This window comes from Moschus berezovskii, chromosome 25, assembly GCF_049115385.1.
Source record: "Moschus berezovskii isolate FMDL1 chromosome 25, NW_MosBer_1.0, whole genome shotgun sequence".
NCBI classification, from domain to species: domain Eukaryota; kingdom Metazoa; phylum Chordata; class Mammalia; order Artiodactyla; family Moschidae; genus Moschus; species Moschus berezovskii.
The window spans coordinates 29,894,906-29,921,045 of record NC_142484.1 but is presented as its reverse complement, the minus strand read 5'-3'; the positions used below and the strand labels follow the sequence as shown (position 1 = coordinate 29,921,045).

At 38.6% G+C, this 26,140-nt stretch overlaps 1 protein-coding gene across 1 annotated transcript in view; it reads left to right on the top strand.

The window, feature by feature from the left end:
- Positions 1-26,140, top strand: part of LOC129548372 (glycerophosphodiester phosphodiesterase 6-like) — a 102,857-nt gene that overhangs the window by 36,010 nt on the left and 40,707 nt on the right. Inside the window, exons 10-11 of the mRNA XM_055414899.2 lie at positions 8,052-8,208; positions 25,134-25,355. Coding sequence (XP_055270874.2) covers positions 8,052-8,208; positions 25,134-25,355 — 379 coding nt within the window. The remainder of the gene's footprint in view (positions 1-8,051; positions 8,209-25,133; positions 25,356-26,140) is intronic.

Sequence of the window (26,140 nt, the reverse complement as noted above, 5' to 3'; positions counted from 1 at the left end):
CCCGCCGAGACAGGCAGGGAGCTCAGCCAGAGCCGGAGCAGGCAACCGCAGCCCCAGAAAGGCATCCGATACAAACTGCAGGCAGGCTTGTTGCTATTCAGGACTTCTTGGGCTCGGGCCGGTCGATATCCCCCTGAGAAGGTGCGCCGGTTGTACACCCAGAAAACTGAGTGGCGGGGACTGGGGAGGCGATAAGTCGCAGAGACCGCGCTCGCCAAACACCTGGTCCCCTGAGCTGCTCGGACTGGGGAAGGCACAAAACTCAGGCCCAACCAAGTCTGCGCCTTTGTGGAGTACCTGAGAACCTGAACTTGAGCCGCTCAGACCTGGGAAGTGCATACAACCTGGTGCCGGCCTCGGACAGTTCCCGGCAGAGCAACCTAGAGCCTGTGCAGTGTAGACTGAGACAGCATACGTGCTGTGAGCGGGGACAAACCCAGTGTGGCCGAGACGCTGCGAGCACTCCCCACAGACGCCAGAGATAATCGACTGCAGCGTTCCTCCCTTCCCAGAACAAGACTGAACAACTGAGCCTTAAAAAGTGTCCACCCACCCCCTAGTATCAGGGCGGAAATTAGACACTGAAGAGACCAGCAGACAGAAGCTAAAACAGAGGGAACCACCTTGGAAATGACAGATAGAGACATCTAGAGACTACTCCAAGAATAAGACCAAAAACCAGAGGCAAGAGGCTTAAGCCCGAATCCTGAGAACACCAGAGAAGTCCTGACTCCAGGGAACATTAATCAATAGGAGCTGATCAAACGTCTCCATACCTACGCTAAACCCAAGGGTCAACAAGTTCCAGAGCAAGACATACCACGCAAAATTTCCAGTAACACAGGAAACTAGCCCTGAGCTTCAATATACAGGCTGCCCAAAGTCACTCCAAACCCACTGACATCTCATAACTCATTACTGGACACTTCATTGCACTCCAGAGAGAAGAAATCCAGCTCCACCCACCAGAACACCGACACAGGCTTCCATAACCAGGGAACCTTGACAAGTCACCTGTCCAACCCCACACACAGCAAGGAAACTACATAATAAAGAGAACTCCACAAACGGCCAGCAGAGGGAAAGGCCACCCCAAGCAAAGCATTATAAGCAAGATGAAGAAGCAGAGAAATACCCAGCAAGTAAAGGAACAAGATAAATGCCCACCAACACAAGCAAAAGAGGAAGATATAGGGAATCTACATGAAAAAGAATTTCGAATTTGGTGGTGAAAATGATTCAAAATCTTGAAAGCAAAATGGAGTTACAGATAAATAACCTGGAGAAAAGGATTGAGAAGATGGAAGAAAGGTTTAATAAGGACTTAGAGGAAATAAAAAAGAGTCAATATACAATGAATAATACAATAGATGAGATCAGAAACACTCTGGAGGGAACAAACAGTAGAATAACAGAGGCAGAAGACAGGATAAGCGAGTTAGAAGATAGAATTGTAGAAATAAATGAAACAGAGAGGAAAAAAGAAAAACAAATTAAAAGAAATGAGAACAATATTAGAGACCTCTGGGACAATGTTAAACGCTCCAACATTCGAATCATAGGAATCCCAGAAAAAGAAGACAAAAAGAAAGACCATGAAAGAATACTTGAGGAGATAATAGTTGAAAACTTCCCTAAAATAGGGAAAGAAATAATCACCCAAGTCCAAGAAACCCAGAGAGTCCCCAACAGGATAAACCCAAGGCGAAATACTCCTAGACACATATTAATCAAATTAACAAAGATCAAACACAAAGAACAAATATTAAAAGCAGCAAGGGAAAAACAGCAAATAACACACAAGGGGATTCCCATAAGGATAACAGCTGATCTTTCAACAGAAACTCTTCAGGCCAGGAGGGAATGGCAAGACATACTTAAAGTGATGAAAGAAAATAACCTACAGCCCAGACTACTGTACCCAGCAAGGATCTCATTCAAATATGAAGGAGAAATCAAAAGCTTTACAGACAAGCAAAAGCTGAGAGAATTCAACATTACCAAACCAGCTCTCCAACAAATGCTAAAGGATCTTTTCTAGACAGGAAACACAGAAAGGGTGTATAAACTCGCACACAAAGCAATAAAGAAAATGGCTACGGGATCGTACTTATCAATAATCACCTTAAACGTAAGTGGGTTGAATGCCCCAACCAAAAGACACAGGCTGGCTGAATGGATACAAAAACAAAACCCCCATATACGTTGTCTACAAGAGACCCACCTCGAAACGAGGGACACATACAGACTGAAAGTGAAGGGCTGGAAAAAGATATTCCATGCAAATAGAGACCAAAAGAAAGCAGGAGTAGCAATACTCATATCAGATAAAATAGACTTTAAAACAAAGGCTGTGAAAAGAGACAAAGAAGGAAACTACATAATGATCAAAGGATCAATCCAAGATGAAGATATAACAATTATAAATATTTATGCACCCAACACAGGAGCACCGCAATATGTAAGACAATTACTAACAAGTATGAAAGGGGAAATTAACAATAATGCAATAATAGTGGGAGATTTTAATACCCCACTTACATCTATGGATAGATCAACTAAACAGAAAATTAACAAGGAAACACAATCTTTAAATGATACAATAGACCGGTTAGACCTAATTGATATCTATAGGACATTTCACCCCAAAACAATGAATTTCACCTTTTTCTCAAGTGCACATGGAACCTTTTACAGGATAGATCACATCCTGGGCCATAAATCTAGCCTTGGTAAATTCAAAAAAGTTGAAATCATTCCATGCATCTTTTCTGACCACAATGCAGTAAAATTAGATCTCAATTATGGGAGAAAAACTATTAAACATGCCAACATATGGAGGCTGAACAACACGCTGCTGAACAACGAACAAATCATAGAAGAAATCAAAAGAGAAATCAAAATATGCATAGAAATGAATGAAAATGAAAACACAACAACCCAAAACCTCTGGGACACTGTAAAAACAGTGCTAAAGGGGGAAGTTCATAGCAATACAGGCACACCTCAAGAAACAAGAAAAAAGTCAACTAAATAACCTAACTCTACATCTAAAGCAACTAGAAAAGGAAGAAATGAAGAACCCCAGGGTCAGTAGAAGGAAAGAAATTGTAAAAATTAGGGCAGAGATAAATGCAAAAGAAACAAAAGAGACTATAGCAAAAATCAACAAAGCCAAAAGCTGGTTCTTTGAGAAGGTAAATAAAATTGACAAACCACTAGCCAGACTTATCAAGAAACAAAGGGAGAAGAACCAAATCAATAAAATTAGAAATGAAAATGGAGAGATCACAACTGACAACACAGAAATACAAAGGATTATTAGAGAATACTATCAGCAATTATACGGCAATAAAATGAATAACCTGGAAGAAATGGACAAATTCCTAGAAAAATACAACTTTCCAAAACTGAACCAGGAAGAAATAGAAAATCTGAACAGACCCATCACAAGCACGGAAATTGAAACTGTAATCAAAAATCTCCCAGCAAACAAAAGCCCAGGTCCAGATGGCTTCACAGCTGAATTCTACCAAAAATTTAGAGAAGAGCTAACACCTATTCTACTCAAACTCTTCCAGAAAGTTGCTGAGGAAGGGAAACTTCCAAACTCATTCTATGAGGCCACCATCACCCTAATCCCAAAACCTGGTAAAGACCCCACAAAAAAGAAAACTACAGGCCAATATCACTGATGAACATAGATGCAAAAATCCTTAACAAAATTCTAGCAATCAAAATCCAACAGCATATTAAGAAGATCATACATCATGACCAAGTGGGCTTTATCCCAGGAATGCAAGGATTCTTCAATATCCGCAAATCAGTCAACGTAATACACCACATTAACAAACTGAAAAATAAAAATCATATGATTATCTCAATAGATGCAGAGAAAGCCTTCGACAAAATTCAACATCCATTTATGATAAAAACCCTCCAGAAACTGGGAATAGAAGGGACATAGCTCAACATAATAAAAGCTATATATGACAAACCCACAGCAAACATTATCCTCAATGGTGAAAAACTGAAAGCATTTCCCCTAAAGTCAGGAACAAGACAAGGGTGCCCACTCTCACCACTACTATTCAACATAGTTCTGGAAGTTTTGGCTACAGCAATCAGAGCAGAAAAAGACATAAAAGGAATACAAATTGGAAAAGAAGAAGTAAAACTTTCACTGTTCACTGATGACATGATCCTCTACACAGAAAACCCTAGAGACTCTACCAGAAAACTACTAGAGCTAATCAATGATTACAGTAACGTTGCAGGATATAAAATCAACACACAGAAATCCCTTGCATTCCTGTACACTAATAATGAGAAAATAGAAAGAGAAATTAAGGAAACTATTCCATTCACTGTTGCAAGGAAAAGAATTAAATACTTAGGAATATATCTACCTAAGGAAACAAAAGACTTGTACATAGAAAACTATAAAACACTACTGAAAGCAATCAAAGAGGACACTAATAGATGGAGAAATATACCATATTCATGGATTGGAAGAATAAATATTGTAAAAATGAGTATACTACCCAAAATAATTTATACATTCAATGCAATCCCTATCAAGCTACCATCGATATTTTTCACAGAACTAGAACAAGTAATCTCACAATTTGTATGGAAATACAAAAAACCTCGAATAGCCAAAGCAATCTTGAGGAAGAAAAATGGAACTGGGGGAATTAACCTGCCGGACTTCAGGCTCTACTACAAAGCCACAGTCATCAAGACAGTATGGTACTGGCATAAAGACAGAAATATAGATCAATGGAACAAAATAGAAAGCCCAGAGATAAATCCACGCATCTATGGACACCTCATCTTTGACAAAGGAGGCAAGAATATAAAATGGAGAAAAGACAGTCTTTTTAACAAGTGGTGCTGGGAAAACTGGTCAGCCACTTGTAAAAGAATGAAACTAGAACACTTCCTAACACCATACACCAAAATAAACTCAAAATGGATTAGAGAGCTAAATGTAAGACCAGAAACTATAAAACTCCTAGAGGAGAACGTAGGCAAAACACTCTCCGACATAAATCACAGCAGGATCCTCCATGACCCACCTCCCAGAATATTGGAAATAAAAGCAAAAATAAACAAATGGGACCTAATTAAAATCAAAAGCTTCTGCACAGCAAAGGAAACTATAAGTAAGGTGAAAAGACAGCCTTCAGAATGGGAGAAAATAATAGCAAATGAAGCAACTGATAAAGGATTAATCTCCAAACTATACAAACAGCTCCTGCAGCTCAATTCCAGAAAAATAAATGATCCAATCAAAAAATGGGCCAAAGAACTAAACAGAAATTTCTCCAAAGAAGACATAAAGATGGCTAACAAACACATGAAAAAATGCTCAACATCCCTCATAATCAGAGAGATGCAAATCAAAACCACAATGAGATACCATTTCACATCAGTCAGAATGGCTGCTATCCAAAAGTCTACATGCAATAAATGCTGGAGAGGATGTGGAGAGAAAGGAACCCTCTTACACTGTTGGTGGGAATGCAAACTAGTACAGCCACTATGGAGAACAGTGTGGAGATTCCTCAAAAAATTGGAAATAGAACTGCCATATGATCCAGCAATCGCACTCCTGGGCATATACACTGAGGAAACCAGAATTGAAAGAGACACGTGTACTCCAATGTTCATTGCAGCACTGTTTATAATAGCCAGGACATGGAAGCAACCTAGATGTCCATCTGCAGACGAATGGATAAGAAAGCTTTGGTACATATACACAGTGGAGTATTATTCAGCCATTAAAAAAATACATTTGAATCAGTTCTAATGAGGTGGATGAAACTGGAGCCTATTATACAGAGTGAAGTAAGCCAGAAAGAAAAACACCAATACAGTATACTAACACATATATATGGAATTTAGAAAGATGCAAATGATAACCCTGTATACGAGACAGCAAAAGAGACACAGATGTATAGAACAGTCTTTGGGAATCTATGGGAGAGGGTGAGGGTGGGATGATTTGGGAGAATGACATTGAAACACCTATGTTGTCATATGTGAAACAAATCATTAGTTCAGGGTCAATGCATGTTATAGGATGCTCGGGGCTGGCATGCGGGGATGACCCAGAGGGAGGATAAAGGGAGGAGGGAGGTGGGAGGGGGGTTCAGGAGGGGGAACTTATGTAAACCCGGGGCAAATTCACATCAATGTATGGCAAAACCAACCAATATAATATTGTAAAATAATTTGCCTCCAATAAAAAATAAATTAACTACAATAAAAAAAAATAAAAACACTAAAGAGAAAAAAAAAAGATGATGCTGTTGAAGTGCTGTACTCAATATGCTAGCAAATTTGGAAAACTCAGCAGTGGCCACAGGACTGATAAGGGTCAGTTTTCATTTCAATCCCAAAGAAAGGCTATGCCAAAGAATGTTCAAACTACTGCACAGTTGCACTCATCTCATGCTAGCTGGGTAATGCTCAAAATTCTCCAAGCGAGGCTTCAACAGTACCTGAACCGAGAACTTCCAGATGTTCAAGCTGGATTTAGAAAAGTCAGAGGAACCAGAGATCAAATTGCCAACATCCATTGGTTCACTGAAAAAGCAAGAGAGTTCCAGAAAAACATCTACTTCTGCTTTATTGATTATGCCAAAGCCTTTGTATGGATCACAACAAACTGTTGAAAATTCTTCAAGACATAGGAATACCAGGCCACCTTACTTGCCTCCTGAGAAATCTATATGCAAGCCAAGAAGCAGCAGTTAGAACTGGACATGGAACAACAGATTGGTTCCAAATAGGGAAAGGAGTAAATCAAGGCTGTATATTGTCACCCTGCTCATTTAACGTATATGCAGAGTACATCATGCAAAATGCTGAGCTGGATGAGGCACAAGCTGGAATCAAGATTGCCAGGAAAAATATCAATAACCTCAGATACACAGATGACACCACCCTTATGGCAGAAAGCAAAGAACTACAGAGCCTTTTGATGAAAGTGAAAGAGGACAGTGAAAAAGTTGGCTTTAAACTCAACATTCAGAAGAATAAGGTCATGGCATCCGGTCCCATCACTTCATTGCAAATAGATGGGGAAACAATGGAAACTGTGACAGACTTTATTTTGGGGGGCTCCAAAATTGCTGCAGATGGTGACTGCAGCTATGAAATTAAAAGATGCTTGCTCCTTGGAAGAAAAGCTATGACCATCCTAGAGAGCATATTAAAAAGCAGAGACGTTACTTTGCCAACAAAGGTCCATCTAGTCAAAGCTATGGTGTTTCCAGTAGTTGTGTATGGATGTGAGAGTTGAACTATAAAGAAAGCGAGTGCCGAAGAATTGATGCTTTTGAACTGTGGTGTTGGAGAAGACTCTTGAGAGTCCCTTGGACTGCAAGGAGAGCCAACCAATCCATCCTACAGGAAATCAGTCCTGAATATTCATTGGAAGGACTTATGCTGAAGCTGAAACTCTAATACTTTGGCCACCTGATGTGAAGAAGTGACTCACTGAAAAAGACCCTGATGCTGGGAAAGATTGAAGGCGGGAGGAGAAGGGGGCGATGGAGGATGAGATTGTTGGATGACATCACTGACTGGATGGATGTGAGTTTGAGTTAACACAGGGAGTTTGTCATGGACAGGGAGGCCTGGCATGCTGCAGTCCACGGGGTTGCAAAGAGTTCGACAGGACTGAACGACTGAACTGAACTGGTTCATGTGGCTCTGGGGAGCACTGGGCCTTACCTCATGTCTACCCTACTTACCTTACTCTCAGGTCATTACCTTTTTTTTCATTCTAAAACATCCCTGGATTGGGAAGCTATACTTTCACCATAAATAATATGATATTTAGAAACCCCAAAAAGAGATCCCTAGGGTGGAAAAATACTGATATCATGTAAATTTTGACACTTAGTCCTTTTTTGTGATATGGGAGGGAATAAGGAACCTTAGACTTCTGAACTTGATGGGCTTTCTGAGAACCCTGTCTGCCAAGTTGACTGTATTCTGCCATTTCTCCCATTTTCCTTTTCTTCCCATGCCTACAGTTTTGATGGGGTGCCTTTTCTCATGCATGACTATGACTTGAGGAGAACAACCAATATAAGGGAGGTCCTGCCAAATGCCTCCAGTAGACACCCTTCCTTGTTTAACTGGAGATTCCTGTCGACTCTGAATGCAGGCAAATGGTTTTCAGATGCATGGGTAAGATGCATTTCCCAGGTCAAAAAACGGAATCCTTTTGTTATACATGGTCACACACTCTCCTAGAAAAAAATACACTGTATACAGTATAATTTTGATGCCCTCGTGAGGTGGTACTACCTGAGAGAATTGGAGAACTTCATGCAAAGCTATCATTTAATCTGAAAGAAGATTATTGCTGAGGGGAACCATGGACAATAATGGTGGTTTGTTTCATATATTATAGTAGACTGGCGCAAGAAGATATGTAGTGTATGTGTGTGTATGTATGTGTGTGTTTATGAAAGAAAGAGGACAGGAAGGGTGAAGGGAAGGAGAGAGAGAAAAGGAGAGGTACAGAGGAGATGGGATATACACTGAGAAAAGAATCAGAAAAACGTTATGAGGAGAAGATAGCAGTGTGTAAATAAGACGGTTTGGAATTATTCTGAATATTGTAAAGTGGGTAAAAAAGTCAAGCCTGTCTTCAAGATAGTTTAAGAAAAAACAACTGACATTTTCCAGGTTATCATATGTGTACAGGGACTCCATGCAACCTAGGTTTTATCAATCAGATGTACTCATTTTGAGTCTTTGATTTTGACAACAAATATCTGAGCAGGCCAAACAGCAGACATTCATATTGCTAGCACCTATGGCAGCAGAGCTACAATACTTGGGGGTCAGCTGTGGTAATAGCTCTTTTATTAGATACTTGTGTAATTAGGAAAATAAATCTTCAGGTAATTTTGTATATGTTATAGGTGGAATGGAATTTTATTTATATTACATGTTAATCTTGAAGACTGACTTGATCCTTTTTCATGTTAAAAAGGTGACAAGTTAAGACTTAGGTAAAGAGAGAATTATATACCTCAAATTCATTCTGTTAACAAGTATTACTATAAGGGACAGCTAAATGTTGGTTTATAGTGACTGTATCACCTCAGAATACTTATTCTCATATGAGTATATAGCCCACAAATGCTGTTTCCATGTATGAAATAGTGGTATCCATCTGATATTCCAGGTTTCTGTGTGTGTGTGTAGGCTCTGTATATAAATCTCATCATACATGAATAAATAGAAACATAAAGACTCGAGAGGCTTCTTTAGTATGTATAATGTATATAGGCTTAGTTTGCCATATCAAAGTCTTCTCTTGTAACTCAGCTGGTAAAGAATCCACCCACAATGTGGGAGACCTGAGTTCAATCCCTGGGTTAGGAAGATTCCCTGGAGAAGGGAAAGGCTACCCCTGGAGAATTCCATGGACTGTATAGACCATGGTTCTCAAAGAGTCGGACATGACTGAGCAACTTTCACTTTCACTAGTTTACCATAGGTAATGTTTTAAGAAACATGTATTCCAAATGAAAAGGCTGCTATTAATCTGATGTGTAATGTGTGGTTTGTGAAAGTCTTATTGTAAGTGATGGAATTGGATTTGTTGTTATAACGGTTTGTTTATTTTATAGGATTAATAGTTTCATTTTAGCTTGTTTAGGTGGTAAGTTTACAGTGTTTAGTTTTTTGATTATTCTGGTTACTGAAGGGTATCTGAAAGCTTGACTTCAAATATGATTATCTAGGAGGCTTTTTTTCTGGAACTCTCTTGCTTTCTCCATGATCCAGCGGATGTTGGCAATTTGATCTCTGGTGCCTCCGCCTTTTCTAAAACCTACTTGAACATCCAGGAGTTCACGGTTCACATATTGCTGAAGCCTGGCTTGGAGAATTTGGAGCATGACTTTACCAGCGTGCGAGTCGGACACGACTGAGCGACTGAACTGAACTGAACTGAACTGAAGGAGGCTTTATTTTTAGGTTTAATAGTAGAGCTTTCTTTGATTCCATGTTGTGCAGGCAGGAAGTCAAGGTGGTATTGGCACAGGATTTAAAAGATTTGGATGTTTGGATAATTTTTTGTAGTAAAGAAATTGGTTTTGTTTGTGAAGGTTTTTCTGGGTGCTCTTTATTGGTTGGGTATAGTTATGGATTGATGGTGGTGATGAGTTGATTATTATTTGTCAGTATAATTACTGTTCTTGAGATTACTTGTGAAAATTAAATACCTAATCTGATCTATAATGAAATAAAAATAGATACTAAAGTTCTGGGAGTTGTCCCTGGAAGCTCAGCTGAGTTCCTATTTTTTAGTAAAACCAACCTTTGTGTGGAACATTTTTATATACTTTTGTGAGAGAATAAATCTCAAGATTACAGAAGAATTACTTGAGAAATTTATCTCATGCATAAAGATAATGAACTAGGTACAAGTTTTATTTAGCACATTAATATGGGAACAAACAGGATGATGAAACCCAGTCAAGAGAAAAGTGAGAAACCAACATGCAATTTCTCAGTGCAACAAAGAAATACTAAGAATTGCATTGCTAAGTTGGATACAGTTATTTCAGTTAATACACTCTGTGATAATAAAACTTAATTTTAGAGTTGTCTTCTCTATGAAAACTCATTTGTATCTCTACTAGGAGTTTTCTAGAAGTCAACATCTAACTTTACATTGTAAATCAGTTCAGTTCAGTCACTCAGTCCTGTCCGACTCTTTGCAACTCCATGAACTGCAGCACGCCAGGCCTGCCTCTCCATCACCAACTCCCAGAGCTTACTCAAAGTCATGTCCATTGAGTCAATGATGCCATCCAACCATCTCATCCTCTGTTGTCCCCTTCTCCTCCCGCCGTCAATCTTTCCTAGCATCAGGGTCTTTTCCAATGAGTCAGTTCTTTGCATCAGGTGGCCAAAGTATTGGACACAGCAATTCAAAGAAAGGTACATTCCCATCAGAGTCAGATGATCTTTAGGTGTGCTTGTTAAACAGTGTGCTACAATGATACTGGAGGATTCAATGATGAACTTATGCTTCATTTCTGAGTTTTAAATAATTTAGGTTCCCTCTTGTGGCAACCCACTCCAGTGTTCTTGCCTGGAGAATCCCAGGGACGGGGGAGCCTGGTGGGCTGCCGTCTATGGGGTCGCAGAGAGTCGGACATGACTGAAGCGACTTAGCAGCAGCAGCAGCTTGTGCTCTAAATAACCTCTGTAGATTATTTAGAGGAAGGTCTTATTGTGATTTTGTGTTATTTAACCTTATTAATTTGCATCCAGTGCAGTTTAAAGGGTTAGTTAATGCACATAAGGTTTGTTGTTGTATAATCAGCAAATCTTGATTCATATTGTGTTAAATAACTATTTAAGCTTAATAAACGAGGTTCTGTCTAGAGCATGTATAGGGAATCTAGAATTTCATTTTAAATAGTGGCTACTGTTCCAGACTCTTATTCTTCCTACGACTTGAGAAGTTCACTTGAATCAGGTTTCACAGATATACCTACAAATGTGGGCAAATTTCTCTCTCCTGTTCCTGGTAATCAGTGATCTTTCTTGCTACTGTAATACTGGGATAGAGTACAACAAGGGACACCAAATGTTTGCCTAGGAAAGCTGTAGGCTTTGATTCCAAATACCAATGATGCATGTGTCCTTTGTGGGGACTGGTGGCTTGTTCTTTCGGATTGAATGACATGTATTCTAAAATATGATCCTTCAGTTATGACCTTGATGACACAATCAATTTTTCCAATTATATCCCAGTGTAAAGGAGTACATATTTTCAGCTTTTGCAAAAGGCTGCATTGCCATGAAACATAGTGGCTCAGTAAAAAGCATTTTACCTGAATTCAGAGGGGTGTTGAGAACAAGTTACTAAATAAAAGAATGTTTTGCACAAGTGTAACAGAAAAAAAATCAAAAGAGAATGGGTTTTCTCATACACCCATGAGGAAGTAGAATGTTTAAAAGAGTAGTAACAGGGAATCCCACCTGGTGGTACAGTGGTTAGGACTCAGCACTTTCACTGCTGAGGGCCTGGGTTCAATCCCTAGTCAGGGAACGAAGATCCCACAAGTCACATGATGTGGCCAAATAAGAAGAAAGGAGTACCAACAATTTCCAAAAAGAAAAGATGAATATGCATGATTAGATTGCCCTCATCAGTTTGTTCAATCTGGTGTAGGTAATGTCCTACTATATCTAGGGTTATCAATGTACTTCTTGGGAGTTATCTGTTCCTGTCTAAAATTTAGTCTTGAAAATTCTGACTCAGTCCCCTGATCAGTTGGATTGGTTTCTAATTGAGATGGCAGTGTCAGCTTACACTAGGAAAGCTATTTCCATGAGTTTCTTCCTTGCATATCAGTAGACAGATTATCTGTAAGGGCCTCTCAAACATGATTTTGAGGTTAACTTTTCCTATTTCTGTTCTGTATCATGTAGGAAAAATCTTCAGATGAACATGGGAATAAAGCAGAAATCACATGATAATTAAAATGAATTTGATTATTATATGATAGTAAATAACAGTGTCAGAAAGGAGAATACAATAATCTACTAATAGGCTATAATGCATAACTATTTTCAAAAGATTTGGTCTGTTTCTCTTTCCCTTAAGAGTAAGAACATGTTGTGACTCCTATCTTGGTTCAGTGGTTAAGACTTCATGCTTCCAATACAGGGGACACAGGTTCAGTTCCTGGTCAAGTAACTAAGATCCTGCATTCCACTCAGCACCCACACCCACCTGAGAAGGAAGATGATATGATGGGCATTGAGAACATTAACAGCTCTCCTGGTACTTCCAATCCATTCTTTATTACGTTAAAAATCTTTTTCCATCTCTGAAATGTATTTCTATTATCATTTTACCTGCACAGTATTAACTAGGAATTTAAAAATTTCCCATTTTAACAACTCCTTCCATATTGAGGGCTTAATGCACAATGTTGAGCTATATATGAAGCATGGACATTTCTACTTCTAGCCATGACTATTTGCAGGTGCTGGTTGTGTTCTCCTGCCTTAAACAACTAGAAAACTAAAGCAAAGAGCTTAAATAGTCATTCTCAGATACTGGACAACAATCAGTGCAGGACTGTGATCCATGAGAGAAGGGAATACTTCTCGCCTTATAATTGCCCTCGTGTTTTGCTTGAATGTACTTTCCAGGTCTTACAGCATGAGGACCCTAAGCAAAGCATAGCTGTCTTGTGGATTTGAGGAGAAAGAGATTGGATTTTTGGGAGATCAGAGTGTCTGGAATTTGGAGGGATGAAGTTCAAAAGTGAGAAAGCTTTCCCGAGAAGGGCCTCTAGAAATCTGCATGGGATTGGCTTGAGTATGTTTTTAATATCTATGAAACACAGAAATAGGATGAAGTTCTACAAGGCTGGGCAAAGTACTAATAGGGACCTTTTATTTGAACCATTCTAAGAACATATGGTTATGAGAGCTAGACCGTAAAGAAGGCAGAACACCAAAGAATTGATGCCTTTGAACTATGGTGCTGGAGAAGACTCCAGCAAGGAGATCAAACCAGTCGATCTTAAGGGAGATCAACCCTGAATATTCACTGGAATGACTGATGCGGAAGCTGAAGCTCCAGTATACTGGTCATCTGATGTGAGTAGATGACTCATTGGAAAAGTCCCTGATGCTCAGAAAGATCAAGGGAAGAAGGAGAAGAGGGCGTCAGAGGATGAGATGGCTGGATGGCATTACCAGTGCAATGAACATGAACTTGGGCAAACTTGGGGAGACAGTGAGGGATAGGGAGTCTGATTGTGCTGCAGTCCATGAGGTTGCAAAGAGACACAACTAGGCAATTGAATGACAACAACATCATTAAGAGCTCACATCCATTGCCAACATTCATCGGATTATAGAAGAAGCTAGAGAATTCCAGAAAGCATCTAATTCTGCTTCATTAACTATGCTAAAGCCTTTGTGTGGAATAAAACAAACTGTGGAAAATTCTTAAAGAGATGGGAATGTCAGACCACTTTACCTGCCTCCTGAGAAACCCGTATGCAGGTCAAGAAGCAGCAGTTAGAACCGGCCATGGAACAACGGGCTGGTTCCAAATTGGGAAGAGAGAATATCAAGGCTGTATATTGTCACCCTGCTTATTTAACTTACATGCAGAATCATGTGAAATGCCGGGCTGGGTGAGCATGAGCTGGAATCAAGGTTGCAGGGAGAAGTATCAATAACCTCAGATAGCAGATGATACCACCCTTATGGCAGAAAGTGAAGAGGAACTGAAGAGCCTCTTGATGAAAGTGGAAGAGGAGAGTGAAAAAGCTGGCTTAAAACCCAGCATTCAAAAAACGAAGATGGTGGTATCTCTTCCATCACTTCATGGCAAACAGCTGGGGAAACAATGGAAAGAGTGCAAGTATCTTTTAATTTCATGGTTGCAGTCACCGTCCACAGTGATTTTGGAGTCCAAGAAAATAAAGCCAGGCATGATGCAGTCTATGGGGTCACAAAGAGTTGGACACGACTGAGTGACTGAACAATAAGAGCTCACATGTGCCTGGAAGATACTAAAGTTCTAACTAGCCATATTAGAAGATAGACTTTTTTGGACAAATGGGAACTTCAGTAAAAACCCCAGAAAGGTCACACCATAATAACAAGCCTAAACCAGCTCTAAATTAAAGGCTATTTTAGACCCACTTAAAAAAAATCCAGTTGATTTATTCATAATATACCCCCCCCCCCCCCCAAAAAGAGGCACTTCCCTTGTAGCTCAGTTGGTAAAGAATCTGCCTGCATTGCAGGAGACCCACTTTCAATCTCTGGGTTGGGAAGATCCCCAGTAGAAGGAAATAGCAACCCACTCCAGTATTCTTGCCTGGAGAATCCCATGGACAAGGGAATCTGGCAGGATACAGTTCATGGGGTCCCAAGAATCAGATACAACTTAGCGACTAAATCACCACCACCACCAAAAAAAAAAAAAAAAAAAACTAGGAGAGACACCAATACTCAGACACCTAATAGTGTAACAGTTACAGTGTATAAGATCCAGTAATAAAATTACTGTGCATACAAAGAAGGTTGAAAATGTGACTTAAAGCCAGGGAAAAGCTACACATAAAGATCTAGAAAAAAAAAAGAGCTGATAGAATTAAGAGAAAGGGAGTTTTCAAAAGCTATTCCAAGTGTATCAAGGATTTAGAGAAAAATAACATTGTGTATATATACCAAAGCTTTCTTATCCAACGCATATATATGGAATTTAGAAAGATGGAAATGATAACCCTGTATATGAGACAGCAAAAGAGACACAGATGTATAGAACAGTCTTTGGGACTCTGTGGGAGAGGGTGAGGGTGGGATGATTTGGGAGAATGGCATTGAAACATGTATATTATCATATGTGAAACGAATCGCCAGTTCAGGGTCGAGGCATGTTACAGGATGCTCGGGGCTGGTGTGCGGGGATGACCTAGAGGGAGGATAAGGGGAGGAGGGAGGTGGGAGTGGGGATCAGGAAGGGGAACTCATGTACACCCAGGGCGGATTCATGTCAATGTATGGCAAAACCAACCAATATAATATTGTAAAATAATTAACCTCCAATAAAAAGAAAAAAAAAGAAAATAACATAATGAGAGAGATGTAAGATATAAAAATAACTGAATAGAATTTCTAGAACTGAAAGCCTATGCCATCTGAAAATCTTCAGTATTTGTTGATAGTTTGTGTATTTTGAGTAATGGCTCTATATCATCAAGGTGGTTGAATGAGTGGATATAGAGTTGTTCATAAGATTTTTTATTATCCTTGTAATGACTTTGGGATCAGTGGTTATATTCCATTTTTTCATTCCTGATTTTCATAATTTGTAATTGTCTCTCCTCCCCTGCCCTAGAGATCTATGCATTTTATTGATCTTATTAGAGATACAGTATGTGGTTTTGTTGATTTCTGCTCAGATCTTTATGTTTTCTTTCTTTTGTTTGCTTTGGGTTTGATTTTAGGTTTTATGTAGTTTGCAAAAGGGTCAATTTTAGGTTACTTTAGTTATTTTTTCTTTCCATTATAAGCATTTAATACTATACATTTACCTCTAATACCACCTTAACTGTATCATAGATTTTGATGTGCTGTATTTTAATTTTTATTTATTTTGAAATATTTAAAAACTTCCCTTAAGTTTTCTTTCTTGTTATTGTTTAGTTGCTAAGTCCTGTCTGACTCTTTGGGACCCATGGACAGTAGCCTGCCAGGCTCCTCTCTCCATGGAATTTCCCAGGCAAGAATACTGAAGTGAATTGCCATTTCCTTCTCTAGGAGTCTTCCCAACCCAGGGATTGAATTTACATCTCCTGCATTGGCAGGTGAATCCTTTACTGCTGAACCACCAGGGAAGTCTGACCCATGGTTTATTTAGAAATTTTCTTTTTGAATTTCCAGGTGCTTTCAGATTTTCTAGTTATCTCACTATTGATTTCTAGTTTAATGCTGTTCCGGTCTGATTACATACTTTGTATATTTTCATATTTATTGAAGTTCATTTATGGTTCAGAATATGACCTGTTATATTGTTACAAATGCACATGAAAGGACTATGTATTCTTCCATTAAATGAGTTGTAAAATAGCAAATAAAATGTGTCCATCCATCTTCCAGTTTATTCATTCCAGCCCATAACCATAAGTTTATTTTCCACATATGTAACTCCAGTTTTATAGATAAGTTCATTTGTAGGCTTTTTTTTAAAAACACATATAAGAAAATCCAACCAGTCCATCCTAAAGGAGATCAGTCTTGGGTATTCATTGGTAGGACTGGTTTTGAAGCTGAAACTCCAATACTTTGGCCACCTGATGCGAAGAGCTGTCTCATTTGAAAAGACCATGATGCTGGAAAAGATTGAGGGCAGGAGAAGGGGATGACAGAGGATGAGATGGTTGGGTGGTGTCATCGACTCAATGGACATGGGTTTGGGTGGACTCCGGAGTTGGTAATGGACAGGGAGGCCTGGCGTGCTGCAGTTCATGGGGTCACAAAGAATCGGACATGACTGAGCAACTGAACTGAGCTGAAGCAATACCATATATTTATCTTTCTCTCTCTGACTTTCTTCCCTCAGTATGACAGTCTCTGGGTCTGTCTATGTTGCTGTGCCTGGCATTATTTTGTTCTATTTTGTAACTGAGTAGTATTCCATTATATATAGGTACCACGTCTTCTTTATCGGTTCCTGTTTGAAGACATTTAGGTTGCTTCTGTGTGCTGAATATTGTACACAGTGCTGCAATGAACTCAGGGGTGAATGTGTCCTTTCAGGCCACATTTTTCCCTATATATATGCCCAGGAGTGGGATTGCTGGATCATATGGTAGCTCTATTTTCATTTTTTAAGGAACTTCCATACTGTTGTCCATAGTGCCTGTACCAGTTTATGTTCCCACCAACAGTCTAGGAGGGTGCCCTTTTCCCCACATGCTCTCCAGCATATTTTGTTTTGTCCATTTTTTTGGATGATGGCCATTCTGACCAGTGTGAAGTGATACCTCATTCAAGTTTTGGTTTGCATTTCTCCATTAATTAGTGATGTTGAGCATCTTTTCATGTGCTTTTTAACAATCCATATGTCTTTGGAGAGATGTCTGTTTAGATCTGCCACCCGTTTTCTGATTGGGTTGTTTGTTCTTTTGATATGGAACTGCATGAGCTGTTTTTATATTTTGGAGATAAATGCCATGTTGGTTGCTTCATTTGTAAATATTTTCTTTTTCTGAGGGTTTTCTTTTCATTTTGTTTGTGCGTTTGTTTTCTGTGCAAAACACTTAAGTTTAATTAGGTCCCTTTTGTTTATTTTTGTGTTTACTTTCATTATTCTAGGTGGTGGATCAGAAAAGATCTTGCTGGGACTTCTCTGGCAGTCCAGTTGTTAAGACTGTGCAAGCCATTTACTTGCCCTTGTGGCTCAGCTGGTAAAGAATCTGCCTGCAATGTGGGAGACCTGGGTTTGATCCCTGGGTTGGGAAGATCCCCTGGAGAAGGGAAAAGCTACCCACTCCAGTATTCTGGCCTGGAGAGTCCCATGGACTGTGTAGTCCGTGGGGTCACAAAGAGTTGAACACGACTGAGTGACTTTCACTTCACTTCTTCACTTCATGTTTAATAATACATGTAAATTTCTTTTTAGTGATATCTTTAGAGCTGGCATAAATCATCTTGCTTTTTAAAGGTGCACTTTTGGGAGCCTTTCACATCATTAAAAACTTTGGTGACTTCATCATTCACTGTTACTCAGAAGCCATAGTGCCTGTGGCTGAGGTTGTGGTGGAGGCTCCTAGAAATCATCTGAATTTTCTTTAGTTGGTTGGTTTTTGATAACTTTTCATGATTCATAATCTCTCATTACTTTATGTCCCTTCCTTAGCCAATATCGACCCAAAAGTTGGTTTGGGTTCTTCCATACAGTGTTGCACAAAACCTGGCCTAGATCAGGAGCTGACAGACTGCAGCCTACTGTCTAAATTCAGCCCAGCGGCTGTGGTTTGTGGCCTGAGAGCTGTGTATGGTTTTTGAATTTTTAAATCACTGGAGAAAATCAGAAGAATAATGTTTCATGATGCGTACAGCTCACATAAAACTCAAGTTTTTAGTGTCAGTAAATAAATTTTTATTGAAACACAGCCATGCTTATTCACTTATGAATTGTCTATGGTTGTTTCTGCACTATAATAGTTCAGTAGTTGAGACAGAGCTCTGTCTCACACAAAGGAAAAAAATATTTGACACTTGTCTCTTGACACATAAGTTTGCTGAACCCTGGATAAGGAACTGTTTGTGTTTTATAGAGCTAAATTTCTCCTTAGAAGATTTGTGAACAGAATTATAAATTCAGTCTTAGTATTTCAGTGTGGATTACTGCATAGGCTTAACATCTTGGTTTAAGACTTAAGAAATGGTAGGATGCATCGAACCTGGACTGGTGATGAACCAGAGGGATGGGATGGGGAGGGAGGTGGGAGTGTGGTTCAAGATGGGGAACACCTGTACACCTGGGGCAGATTCATGTCAATGTATGGCAAAACCAATACAATAATGTAATTAGCCTCCAATTAAAATAAATAAATTAAAAACAAAAGAAACGGTAAGATGACCCTTTAGTAAAACCTGAAGCATAACTTTCCAGGCCAATTGTTGATTTTTGTCTGATCAGGGCAGTCAGTGTTGATCTTCATAAGCTAGGATAAAGACACAAAGAAAGTAAATATAGAACCAGAGAGAGTACCTTTGGATATAACTGGTTAATAACTCACAGACACTGAATGAATTTATATCCTCCTACTGCCTGAGTTTGGGAATTTTTTTGAAAAATAAATGAAATAAGATATATTGAGTGGACTAATATGAGATATAATTAATCCTTGTTATATTAAGTCTGACATTATAGTTGGGTTAGATCTTCCTTAAATTCAGCACTAGGAAGATTTTAGGCAAAAGTTATCAATAGAGATAATGTGAACTCTTACAGGTTTGACTAATTATTCCTGCTCTTTTTCCCTCAGGAATTCTGCTGCCATGACCATTTATTTACTTTTTGAATCAATATACTAGTGTCCATACTGATAGTCAAATAATATTCAGTAGAGTTTTCTGCAACTCCTGATACTGATTTTTCTATGGTGCTTTTATTCTGGCTATTCTTTTTGCAAAGAAGATTCCTAGCATAAAAATTTTAGGAAAGGGCTGCTGGAGTATTGTTGTTGGGAATTTTAGGTTATCAGTTTCGTTACAAGTAATTGTTTTGTTCATGCTTTCTATTTCTTCCATATTCAGTCTTAAGAGATTGTACCTTGCTAAGAATTTATCTATATCTTATAGGTTGTCCATTTTATTGGCGTATTTTTATTTGCAGTTATTTCTTACAATCCTTTGTATTTCTGTGGTGTCAGTAGCTCCTCTTTCATTTCTTATTTTATTTATTTGGGCCCTTCATCACTTTTCTGGCTAAAGTTTTATGAATTTTGTTTATCTTTTCAAAGAACTAGCCCTTAGGATCATCGATCTATTCTCCATTTTGTGTATTTCTGCTTTGATCTTCATTATATCTTTAGTTGACTAACACTGGATTTTGTTTTTTCACTTTGTACTTTCCTTTAGGTGCATATTTTCAGATTTCCTTTTTTACCTGAGGTAGACTTGTATGACTATAGACATCCCTCTTAGAATTGCCTTTTCTGCATCCAATAGACTTTTGGATCTTGGGATTTCCATTTGCCTCCAGCTATTTTTAAAATTTTGTATTTCTAACTTGTTGGTCACTCATTGACTGTTCAATAGCATATTGTTTAGCCTCCATGTGTTTGTGTTTTTAAAATTAATTTTTATCAGAATATAATTGCTTTACCCTGCTGTGTTTCTACTGTATAGCAAAATGAATCAGCTATACGTATACATATATCCATTTTTGTTTGGATTTCCTTCCCATTTGTCACCATAGAGAACTGAATGGGGTTCCCTTAGCTATACAGTAGATGCTCCTTAGTTGTATATTTTATGCATAGTACCAATAGTGTGTATATGTCAATCGCAACTTCCCAATTCATCCCACACATCCCCTTTTCCCCCTTGGTGTTCAAACATTTGTTCTCCACATCTGTATCTCTATTTATGTTTTCTTAATAAAATAATTATACCATTTTTATATTCCACATATATGCTAATGTTCATATATGATATTTGTTTTTCTCTTTCTGACTGACTTTACTTTCTGTGACCATCTAGATACATCCACATCTCTACAAATGACCCAGTTTTTTTCCTTTTTACAGCTGAGAAATATTCCATTGTATATATGTATCCTATCTTCCCTATCCATTCTTCTGTTGAGCGACAGTAGAGGACCTTTGGACTGGAGAGTCTTATTGTGGGACCCAGACCCCATGATTCTGGGGAGAATATTCTGCAGTTGTGAGTATCCTTCCTTTTGTGGATTGCCTCCCTGACATATGGGTCTTAACTATATAACATCTCTAGAGTCCTTTTTTGTATCTGTAGTTGTGGAAATGTTCTCTACTAGTTTTTTTTTTTTTAATTTATTTATTTTTTGGCTGTGCTGGATCTTCATTGCTGTGTTCTGGCTTTCTCTAGTTGCAGTGAATGAGAGCTACTTTGCATTGTGGTATACACGCTTCCCCTTTCTGTGGTTTCTTTTGTTGCTGAGCACAGGCTCTAGGTGCACAAGCTTCTGTAGTTGCGGCACTCAGGCGTCAGTGGTTGTGGCACAGGGGTTCCTTAGTTGTGGCTTGAGGGCCCTAGGGCATGGGCTCCAGTAGTTGTGACACACAGTCTTAGTTGCTCCACGGCATGTGGAATCTTTCTGGACTAGGGACTGAACCCGTATCTCCTGCACTGGTAGGTGGATTTCTATCCACTGTACCACCACAAGTCTTTAGGTTCTTCTCAAAGATACTTGTTCTGCCCGTGGTTGTAGTTCTGGTGTGTCCGTGGCAGAAGGAGAGTGGAGGCTTTTTCTACTGTGCCATGCTGGCCACAACTCTGATTATCCTGTTTTTTTAACAAATTGATAAGTTAGATCATCCAGCAGCCCTTCTACTTGTAATTTCTCTAAGCACAGACATAGAGAACTGAGAACCATTTAAAAATGTTTTTTACTAGAGAAACAAGGTGTTTTGTGGAGAATTTGTCTCTATTTCTAGCTTGTTACTTACTTGAGCCTTTTTAAAATGTTCACTCACAGGCTAGAGAGAGTCTAAATTGACTTTGTCCCATTCCAGTATATTTTTCTGAGTATTTTAAGGTGAGGCCTGATTTACCTAAGCTATTAGATTACCCATATTACTACTTAAAGCTACTGGAATCTAGTTTTAAACCCTCCTGTTAATCTTGATAGTTTTTGCTATTTCAATTTTTTTTTGTTCAAGTTGTCCTTAAGGGAAAGGCTTCATGAATATCCTTGTATAATGGATTTCCTATTCCCTTTGCCATTTGGGGGCATTTTAGAAATTAAGCACAAATGAGTTGTTTAAATCTGTTTTTGATCTTTCCCGTCCAGTTTTTTCCACTGTTTTCCCCACATGAAGGTCTAGCAGTTAAATGGATCATTTAGTCTAGAACTGGTAGAGTCTAAGGAAATCTTGAGTCATGAAGCAAATGCCTATGTTTTTGAGGATTAAGAAAAGACATATATTTTTGAGATTAATCCTTTGTCAGTTACTTCATTTGCTATTATTTTCTCCCATTCTGAAGGCTGTCTTTTTACCTTGCTTATAATTTTCTTTGCTGTGCAGAAGCTTTTAATTTTAATTAGGTCCCATTTGTTTATTTTTGCTTTTATTTCCAATATTCTGGGAGGTGGGTCTTGGAGGATCCTGCTGTGATTTATGTCAGAGAGTGTTTTGCCTATGTTCTCCTCTAGGAGTTTTATAGTTTCTGGTCTTACATTTAGATCTTTAATCCATTTTGAGTTTATTTTTGTGTATGGTGTAAGGGAGTGTTCTAGTTTCATTCTTTTACAAGTGGTTGACCAGTTTTCCCAGCACCACTTGTTGAAGAGACTGTCTTTTCTCCATTGAATATTCTTGCCTCGCTTGTCAAAGATAAGGTGTCCATAGGTGCGTGGGTTTATCTCTGGGCTTTCTATTTTGTTCCATTGATCTATATTTCTGTTTTTATGCCAATACCATACTGTCTTGATGACTGTGGCTTTGTCGTAGAGCCTGAAGTCCGGCAGGTTGATTCCCCCAGTTCCATTCTTCTTTCTCAAGATTGTTTTGGCTATTCGAGGTACAAGCAACTCCTGCAGCTCAATTCCAGAAAAATAAACGACCCAATAAAAAAAATGGGCCAAAGAACTAAACAGACATTTCTCCAAAGAAGACATACGATGGCTAACAAACACATGAAAAGATGCTTAACATCACTCATAATCAGAGAAATGCAAATCAAAACCACAATGAGGTACCATTTCACGCTAGTCAGAATGGCTGCTATCCAAACGTCTACAAGCAATAAATGCTGGAGAGGGTATGGAGAAAAGGGAACCCTCTTACACTGTTGGTGGGAATGCAAACTAGTACAGCCACTATGGAGAACAGTGTGGAGAGTCCTTAGAAAACTGGAAACAGAACTGCCATATGACCCAGCAATACCACTCCTGGGCATACACACCAAGGAAACCAGAATTGAAAGAGACACATGCATTGCAGCACTGTTTATAATAGCCAGGTCATGGAAGCAACCTAGATGTCCATCTGCAAATGAATGGATAAGAAAGCTGTGGTACATTTACACAATGGAGTATTACTCAGCCATCAAAAAGAATGCATTTGAATCATTTCTAATGAGGTGGGTGAAACTGGAGCCTATTATACAGAGTGAAGTAAACCAGAAAGAAAAACACCAATACAGTATACTAACACATATATATGGAATTTAGAAAGATGATAACGATAACCCTGTATACGAGACAGCAAAAGAGACACAGATGTATAGAACAGTCTTTTGGACTCTGTGGGAGAGGGCGAGGGTGGGATGATTTGGGAGAATGGCATTGAAACATGTATATTATCATATGTGAAACGAATCGCCAGTGCAAGTTTGATGCATGATACAAGATGCTCGGGGCTGGTGTACTGGGATGAACAAGAGGGATGGGATGGGGAGGGAGGTGGGAGGGGGGTTCAAGATGGGGAACATATGTACACCCAGGGAAGATTCATGTCAATGTATGGCAAAACCAATACAATAATGTAAAGTAATTAGCCTCCAATTAATAAATAAACTAAAAAAAAAGAAAAGACTTAGTTATTGACTCAGCTCAGATCTCGACCACGGTTTAATTCAATACTGATGATCTGCCTTGTTGGTATTATGAAATATGATTCTTTCTTTCTTGAGAAAAAAGTGAGAAAAATCAGCTTTCTTAGGGTGTTATGGGAATGAGACGAAATAGCAGAGGGTAGAATAAGAATGAAGATTAAGTTGTGTTGAGACAAAGGAAGAAAAGTAGTCTTGAGAAAATGTGAGGTAGCTACTGCTTCCTTCTGAAAGATAGCCATCTATCACCAACTTTACCAACAAGTGATCTAAAGTTGGCAAATAATGGTAAAAGTAGCCATCTACTAAGCTTAATATAGACTATATATATATATGGACTGAGGTGTAAGATAAAATGCTGTGTCTTAAAAATGTTGACAGTTCCTGCTGTGAGAAAGTTACGTTGAGTAGAGGTATAAAATTGAGGGGACTGTTGTGAATTGTGCTGTATTCTGTGTACCAGACATTCTCCTAGACCCAGAAAATATTTTACTATATTTAATCATCAAAATAATCATGAGAAATACATAGATTATTCCTCCCCTTTCCCATTTTATAATTTGAACAATAAAGACTTTGAGAATATAAATGGTTTTACCAAGGTTACAAAGCAAGAAGCATATGAAGCCAAGATTTGAATTTGGTTTAAGATATATACAAATAAGTAAGTATAGAGAACAGAATTAAAGAGGCATAAAATTAGTCATTGGAGTTTAATGCCATCAAAGTCTCTTCTGTTCAGAAATATTTCAGGATGTCTTCATGAGGAGGTAGCATTTGAACTAAGCTGTGCAAGTAGAGGAAAGTTTTGTAACAGGTGAATGTGGCAAGGGAGGCAGATGTATGATAGAGGTGGGTTTGAATCCAATTCAGTCTGAAGCTAAAGCGTATTTTTTTTTTCATTTCCCATAACGAGGACAGTGAGAGAGAATGTGGGAAACCATTGAAACTAAAAATGAATTGTATTACCTTGAGTTTTAAAAAAGTTTAAAAAGGGAGTTCTAGAGAATAGAAAGAACCTTTAGTACAAATACAACAGGTTCTATGATATAGAATAAATCATTGCAAATACCATTACTTCCAATGGAAATTACATTTAATTTCTCTTCTTGGCAACTTCTTGGCAACTCTCAGGACCAGTATTTCAGAAATCCTGGTGGGTTGAATGGTAATGGATCAACATGGAGGTAGGGCTGGGTGTGGGGCTAAACACAGGAGAATTGGAAAATGCTTTTGATAGGAGCTAATGTTTTCTCTGATGTACTTATTTTTAGATCAAACCATTTTTTCGTATGAAACCCTTATCAGAGGCTGATAAGAAAAGAGCAAGAAATCAGAGGATTGCTAAACTAACTGATTTATTGGCAATTGCACAGAAGGAAAAAAAATTGGTGATATTTGATCTTAATGCTCCTCCTCCAAGACATCCTTCCAGATCATCGTATATCCACCTTGTAGTAAGCGTGATCCTTGACTCTAAGATTGAACAACATCTGGTATGTCTGTCTCAGTATTTATGATAGAGGTTGGGAGGTGGATTGTTTGTCCCAAGAGCATAGCATTTGAACCTGACCTACCTTGTAGGTCTTTCCTGGGATCCTTAAATAATTTTGCTCTCTATAGAAATGGAGTTGGTAGCTTATACAGCTACATGTGGCAATGTAAGAATGACTCAGTTAAATTTACATCATTGGGGAAAACATTGAGGCTATTTGCTGTTCCAAAGCAAATGAAATGTCACCAGTGTGTTAAAAGGGAATGTGTGTGATTGCTATACAATGTGACCTTCACCATCACCAACATACATCTATTAGAAAGGGCCTGGGCATGGAACACTAAGGCTTTGAGGACTTGGTTTTCATTAATAATATAGAAAGGACATCTGGTTCTTATTTGAGCAGAGATATGTTCATTTTGTTTCTCAGAACTTTCTGCATTTTTGGCAGCTAATCATTCCAAATGTTTAAAAGTTCAAAATATGGAAGAATGCTATGAGTGAAACAAGTACGTATCTTTGCAAATAGAACTATTTCCACAGATGAGTCAAAATAGCATCCCCTGTTAGCAGGATATGACTCTGCTCAAAGATGATTTTTAGCATCATCAGCCAGAGGAGATGTTTATAATTCTGACTTTTCATCCACACCTACCAACTCCTTACCCACTTTGGCTAGTATGATATCACTGTGGACCCTTGGTCCCATTATGTTAACTGGGAAAACTCAGTTCCAGAACAACCTTGGTGAAAGCCTCATTATAGGAGTTCGTTACATGTTGTATG